This window comes from Ceratina calcarata, unplaced genomic scaffold (genome assembly GCF_001652005.2).
Source record: "Ceratina calcarata isolate Rehan_Ccalc_2016 unplaced genomic scaffold, ASM165200v1 scaffold229.2, whole genome shotgun sequence".
Lineage (NCBI taxonomy): Eukaryota > Metazoa > Arthropoda > Insecta > Hymenoptera > Apidae > Ceratina > Ceratina calcarata.
The window spans coordinates 131,546-139,201 of NW_017144747.1; the positions used below are offsets into that span (position 1 = coordinate 131,546).

The window sequence follows — 7,656 nt, forward strand, 5'->3', positions numbered from 1 at the left end:
TATTAAATTAATCCATTTTCGTGTTTCATCACACGAAGGCTTTAATAAAATCAATCAATACGTGGCAATGCTTGTTGATTCCCCCTGCGTGTAAACAACAAGATAATATAGAATACATATGAAGGGAACATTGGATTCAAAATGAAGCTTGGCCAAAATTGTAACCATCCCTTAACTGGTCCACCGCGAATTTGTTATCGACGTAATTTGTTGTTAATTGAAACGATAAAAAAGAAGAGGAGTAGTTTGGAGCAGGGAAACTGTTCCCCTGGCAATTAACTTAATTAAACAGGGAACTTCTGACTTTCTCTATGGGTTTTTTAAAACGACCAGAGGACAGAAGGTAGGAGGAGAAATTTAGAAAAAAAGAAAAAAGAAAAAAGAACTGTGTGGATATTCCCTGTTGGAAACAAACAAAGGAGGCAAGATTTATGAAGAGTCCGCTTCCATTACGACTGATAAATAAATATCAGATTCGTGGAAGCGGAAAAAAAGGGAATTGTAAATTCCAAAGGGAGAGATTTCTCTGTTCGGCGAACGGATTTCGAAAGTCAGCTGGTATCGTTTCGGGGAAAAAACAGGGGAAGGAATCCCCGAGCTTGTTTCACAAAGAGAGATACGAATGGCAACGAGTATATTGGATGGAAACCGTTTCGTTCAGTCCTTTTTATTTCCGTTTCGACTCTTACGCGCTTTGTATGAAATTCCGAAACAATTCCACGGCCCTTCCAAAATTCAACGTCCTCTGTTTCACCGTTCAATCTCTTTCGAAATATTAACCGACCTATTTTTCTGATTAGTTCCCAAGAGGACCTAAAACAAAATTGTACGGGGTAAAAAAAAACGATCACGCAAGTTTTCTAAAAATTACTCTACTTAAAAGATAAAACGAACTTCCTTAATAATTCTCTCATTTTTTAAAGTCCATAGAAGAACTTTACAGACATCATTTTTTATGTACAGCATGATCGAAAGAAAATACTAGGGTATTGGTTTTCTGATAAAGGTAGGACACGTGTTGGTTGAGGAGAAAAAAAACTGCTGACCGTTGTTGGTCGTCCCATCGACGGTAGGAAAGGGATTCTATATAGGAGCGACGTTAGCTGGCCGCAAAATTAATTTCATAAAATCGAATCAACCCTGCCACAGGCTCGTCCATTACCATCGCGATAAACGCGTTACAAATCCGATTAGGGAGTCACGGAAAAAATTCTACCGACAGAGGAACAACGATATGCATAACGCAGTTTCAAACTTTTTAATCGTGTGCCTTCTATTAAAAACTGCATATGCCTCGTTGTGGGTCAGCGTTTTGTATACGAAGAACGTGAAAAACATGGATGGGAGTTAATTAGATTAATTAAAACGCGAATCTCTGTCGATGGATCCGAGTCAGCGGGAATAAAAGAAGCGGGTGTATCGTGAAAGACACGGAACAGAGCCGGGGATGCCTTTCAGAATCGCCGCACGTAAGACGACGCGACGGCTCTTCCAGGCATCCTATCCGTCTGTCTAACGACCGTGACGAGCCCGAGAGGAAGGAAATAGACTTTCAAATGAACTCTCTTTGAGACAGGATGTATGCATTCTTTTTCTTTCACCAACGATGCACCTCGAGACACCGTATGTACACGCGTGTGTACGCTTCAGCAAGGAAAAAATTGTTTCTCCTTGGAGAATACCGATAACAGCTTCCCGCGATTTGTCACAAGAATTGCTCTTGGCAATCTGTTTTCTTACAATTAAATCACGAAACTGCGTATTCACTGTTGAAATAGATACGATAGAAAATCGTTTCTGTTCTCCTATTTTAAAGAGAATCCATGCATTATCATTTATCATATGATAACCAGCAGTGGCGTGTTAGGAGGAATTCTTACAAAGAGATAGACTCGTTATTCTCGTTGCAGAATTATGTAACGTTTGTGCAAGGTGAAACTCACCGAAAATGGTTCCGACGCTGCCGGCGATCGCTCCGGAAATCGCGCCGTCCGACAGGGCGTCGAGGCAGGCGCTAAGGGCGCAGGCACACGCGCTCGTACCTATAAGGTACTCCAGTATCATGTTCCATCCAATAATGAATGCTATTAATTCGCCTACGGTCACGTAACTGTACATGTACGCGCTGCCAGTCGTGTGAGGCACTCGTACTCCAAACTCGGCGTAACATGCTCCTGCGAACACAAATCAGCCACGTTTTCACTTTCCCGTACGTGTATCCCGGTTTCGACGTTGTGAAATACGCGTGTATTCGTGCAGAGGAATTTTCATTTAACTGAGAACAGTGGAACATCTCGTACACGGTGTTGGGAATATTAATTTTAATAAAATTGTTTGGTACAAATGAAATAATGGGAGAGATTAATTTTTTCAATACATTAATGCAAGTCGAGAGGAAACCAGAAAATATCTACCGTGCATCAGAAATTAATTAATCAAACGGAAATTTTGCAAAAATGAGACAGAAAAGAATCCGCAACTGCACGAAGTGCTTCCACTATTCTTTAACACTATAAAAATTCAATTCTCCTGATTAAAGTGAATTTCTAAGATAAATCGCTGGACGATTCGAACGACTATTTTTCCTGGACGTTGAAACAGCATTACTTCTGAAATTAGCTAATGGCATGGTCAATAGGTATGCGTACATCCGTGAATATCGACGCTTTAATCCGGTCGTTGATTCGGTCCCGATAACCGACGTAACAGCTGATTAAAGCTTCACACGTTTCGAGGGATCGTTAATTGGCGTTCGAACGCGGGCTTCGCGGCAACGGGTTTAAATTAATTAAGCTTCGCGACGGCGATACCCTCCTCGCCTCCTCGCGTTCCATCTTTTTTTCTCTCCGCATTTTATATCGACCGTGACGCGACACCACGCACGAATAAATATCGGCTTATCATTTTATCGCCGACGCAGACCGTCCGGGGGAGTAATTTCGCGTGCATGTTAATTGGCTATGACTGTCCGTGTTCATATACTATTTCCGAAAGACTTGGCTCGCGTTATAAATTAGACGTTTAATTATTATCGCTTCTGCCACGTTAATTCAACCCAATTTTCAATCAGCTGCTATTTAAACGTCGGACGTCACGTCGGATCATCGATAACGGAGGACAGAGGAAATTATAGCATTTCGGAAACTGTCGTCATTATATGATTTTATCTCAACGTACGAGGAATTAAATAAGCGAAATGAGACAGTAACGCGTATTGAACACGCGGTATGTCAATTTTTGCTGACGACGAGTGGATAACAGAGAGAAAGAGAGGATAGAAATTCACCGAAGCGGTGTATTCGCGTCATAAAAGACGCCCTAGCATTCTTCTAATCTCCCACGGTCCTTCCGGTTCTCTGATTTTTTCAATCAGACGACGTTCGAATGGTTCCCAAGAGAAATCACCGGTCGGACGAAATAAAAAAAGGGACAGATGCAAGGAATATTTCTGTCACTCGATGCAAAAAGCGACCGTGCCGTATCTTTTAATATCAACCACGATCGTCACGAATGAACGGCTCTCCGGCCATCGACGTGCCTGCCCTGCTCAGATATAATAAGATATATTCCGACGTCCACATTTATTCTCCTAATTACTTGGCGATTTTTTTTTAGTTTATTTTTTACTCACCGGAAAAAATGGAAGCAACGGCCGCGATTATGAACGAGAAGACGACGCCTGGCCCGGCGACGCCGCGCGCGACCATCCCCGCGACTAGGTACATCCCTGTCCCGACGCAGGAGCCAACCCCCAAGGACGTCAGGTCCAGAGTCGTCAGGCACTTCTGTAAAAGTGGAAAAACTTTTCAATTTAGCACAAGAAAAAACAATAAAAGAATAACAAATTAAATGTTAATAATTGCACGAACGTGAGTTGGTTTTAAATTTACCACGACTGTGTGTGTGTGCTCCTGGCGAACGTTCGTAGTTTATAGTAGAAGTACATAGACAGAGGGAACGAGAAAGAGAGAGATTCCGGTCTCACTCACGTATCGAACGTTTCTCGCGAACCGTCGATTCTTTCGCGGAATTCCCGACGAACTTCCGGGAAACAATGGCGCGGCGCCTGGGGAAGCGTTTCGCGGTAACGAAACTTTCCAAATAAAAAGCCGACCGACGCGGCGGCCGCAACGCCGGGAAACTTCACTCATCCGTTCGTTTCCACGGTCGGAAAAACCGCGACGATTTAACCAAACGCTCGCCAGTTCTCACCGTTCAAAACGAGTTTCTCACAGAGATCTCGAATTGAGAATATAAGAGAGTGATAGATGTATGACACGTACGAGAGTAAAGGATAATAAAATGTGGAATCGAGAATATGAATCATGACCGAGTGATCAGTCTCGGTGATCCGGAGAAGCGTGGGAGCGAAGGGTCGTGAAAAATCCTGTTAAAAATAGCCAGGATCGATACGCGAAGGTGGATACACCACGTACGTACGCGGCATCTCCTCAAGGAGCCAGAATCTTAATGTCAACCGGTAAGAAGAAAAATGTAGGGGAACGTTTCTCGGTATAAAACATGACTGATATAAATCGCGCCTCTATTTCCGTCTTATTCAATTATGCCGGGAGACCTCGCAGACGGATATGGTTAATTGAAGAATCGAGATCAAAAGTAGACTTAATGTCAAGTATACGAGCGGCGAGCAATTTTAATTTCAAAGTTCGTTAGGTTTCTGTATTTAATTGTGTCGTATCATCGTGTCGTGTTACGTGAACGGCATCGTTACGCATTATTCTGTGTTTCTCGCAATTAGAGATAACGACTCGCCTGTAGTTTTTGCTTGGAATCGGTCGAATGCAGTGTCTCGGGCCTCGGCTTGCCTTGGTCACCCTGAAGACTCTCTACATTTTTCGTTCGTATAAACTTTCTGAAGAGCTCCAGACCCTTCTCCCGATCCAGTTCGAGCTTCATTTTTCCTGCAACCAAAAGATAATAATTATGTATTAACGTCCAATGATAATTATGTACAGGGTGAGTCAATACATGAAATGATTCCATTTAAAATTCTCTAGACGACGAAGTATTATTTTTGCATCTTCGTTCAGTGAGAAACTAATTGGAAATTCTTGTACTGCTTTCGAACAACGAAACGGTACAAACGCTATTTAGTCCGGATAGAAAAAGAGAGGAGCAAGATTACGCGATGAGTGTAAACAGCGAGGGATAATCGTTCTAGAAGAAGGAGGAGGTGCTTTTGCGAAAAGCACTCGGCTGATAAATTATTCAACGCGTGCTGGAAAAGTAGGCGCGTATGAAAATGCCGTTTATGCTCGGTCCTCTCTGTCCCTCCGCTAATGGAATTCTTGAACGTTGTCTGATCACTCGTTGACCCGTTCCACTGGCCCGTCCCGTTCCTTCTAAATCAACTCACCCGTTCCGAGCGTTTCTCGGTCCCACGGTTTTTAAATCTTGTTTCATGTAAAGAAATTATGAACGTCGAGCAGTGTTAATGCTCGACGGTTGTATGCATTTAGAAAATCAATTTACGGTACCGAATAGTGCAATCTTCGTTGCAAAGTTAAAAGAGACATGGATAATTGCTGTTCACAAATAGCTGACACAATAAATTCGCAAGTTTTTCGCTATAAACAATTCGCGAGTTACTATGCCACGGGACGGATAAAAAAAAGTACTTGAAATTCAGGAATACTATCGTTCATTGGTTTTATTAGAAAGTTTCGCGAAGCTACTTTCCAAGAGACGTGCCGTGTCGCGCCCATTTATAATGTTATGCAAATTTTATTCTCTTCAATTTTGTTTTTCACTTGCCGAACCTGAGGGATTTTTATCCGTGGAATTTTCACGTTTCGTTGCCAAGCGAGAACGGGAAACAGCCTTCTGTTGAACCACTGATAAAATATTCCCACCGTGCCAGGCAAATTTATTACTCTATCACGTGTCCGTTTATTTATGACACACGATACGGTATCTTGCTAACGTGCCCGGATCAGTTTTTACTTCACAAGACTATTTCTGGAGAGCGAATATCGCGAGTTGAATGAAACAACTTTGAGAGAACGGTCTTAAGTAGTACAACTTCGAACTGATCAGACAACGATCAAAGATAGTCTACGTATGGCATTATCCAATTACTGTAACTCGTTTAACTGCAAGCTATCATTATGCCTAAGGTGATGGTTATATCTGGAATTCTAGAGTCATGTTCTAGTTGACAAGTGCTATACATCAATTTTACTCAGATGGAATCATTACACGATAGAAAAAAAATGGGACATAGTACACATTTTTTAATAAACTAAAAAAATTCCCTGTTGTAGGAATAAATTGCAACATTTACTAATTTGCAATTTCCAGAATTTTATTACAATATAGCTCTGCACGTCAGCACGAACTACTGGAATTTGTCCTATTGTACATATTTTTTGATCCTTACATCTATTCAATATGAATAATTGCAGGATAGGAGTAAGGATATTTGGGATACGATGAGTAAAGATTTTGGGTAGTTTTAAGGCTGAGTATGTTAGCGACAGCTTATTTTTAATAAAGAGTTGTCAAGGATAGTTAACCCAGAATTCCTCGCCTTTTTAAATGGTTTTACAATAGAGACCCAGCTGGGCCTTAAGAGGCTTTGCAAGGGTGGTGTCCAAATGGTGGGTGGCCATCGAGTATCATAAAATACGTTGGCCATAAGGAAACGTGGAAACAGTTAGAAAAGGTAAAACAGCATAGCACTAACAAAGATATTGTTGTTGAGGATCTGGCCATGGAGTAGGGAAGGCAAGGGTGCCTTCTGGTGAGAAACAGCACGACACTTACCCCAGACTCTTTGGAAAGAACGCGTCTAGCTAGCTATCAGTATAAATATCTAACAAGTAACATCCTCTATCTATGTTTAAGACTATTTGTCGCAGAATAAAACTATACTAACGCTGATAACTTAATTGGTCATTCAACATCCCAGTAAAATCGTGAACCTGATCGACGAATAATTCTAAACTTACTGATACCCTTTACAAAAGACAGAAGACGAACTTATAAAAATTTGCTTTGGCACTTTCTATAAAAAGCTCGTGAATGAAGATACTCAGAGGAAGCAATGAAGGTGAGGTGACAATACCAGAGAACGTATTTCTCCGTGAGAAATCAAGTCAGCTTGTGACCCAGAAAAGCTGCACAATTAACCTGAAGATCTCTCCGGCTCTTCGGTACAAGTGCCCGAAGACTACCAATCGGAGCTGCTGCTCGAGCCACAAAGGATTTTCCTGATCTTTTCCTCGTGGCGCCCATAACCAGCGAACAATGCCTTGTTGTTCCATTTCCATTTCTTTCCTCAACCTCGAATAATTTATACGAACCCTCCCTCTCTCCCTTCATCCTACGCTGGGCCGTTCAACGCTCGCGGCTCCGAGTTTCATCAACGCTTGCTACAGCAATTTTTAAACTGGAAAACCCATAATTCACCGTGACAACGCGGTATTAAACGACGGCCACGGGCGCACGCTCTGCAATTTTAGGCGACCAAGACTTAACTTCCATTTTCCGTGACACACGCGCTGTCTGACGCGCGTTCCGAATAAAGTTATTATTTGTTATTTATAGTTTACCACAGGAATTAGTATCAAATGCAATTTCGCGTATCTTTTTAGAAATAAAAAAACGACGGTAAAAATTCTGTGCTTCGCTGAA

General features: G+C 41.9%; 1 protein-coding gene across 1 annotated transcript in view; it reads right to left on the bottom strand.

Annotated features, from left to right (window-relative positions):
• LOC108622594 (cationic amino acid transporter 2) overlaps nucleotides 1-7,656 on the bottom strand; it is a 30,435-nt gene that overhangs the window by 11,964 nt on the left and 10,815 nt on the right. Inside the window, exons 3-5 of the mRNA XM_018020555.2 lie at nucleotides 4,774-4,922; nucleotides 3,632-3,785; nucleotides 1,944-2,174 (exon numbers count right to left, since the gene is read on the bottom strand). Coding sequence (XP_017876044.1) covers nucleotides 1,944-2,174; nucleotides 3,632-3,785; nucleotides 4,774-4,917 — 529 coding nt within the window. The 5' untranslated portion in view covers nucleotides 4,918-4,922. The remainder of the gene's footprint in view (nucleotides 1-1,943; nucleotides 2,175-3,631; nucleotides 3,786-4,773; nucleotides 4,923-7,656) is intronic.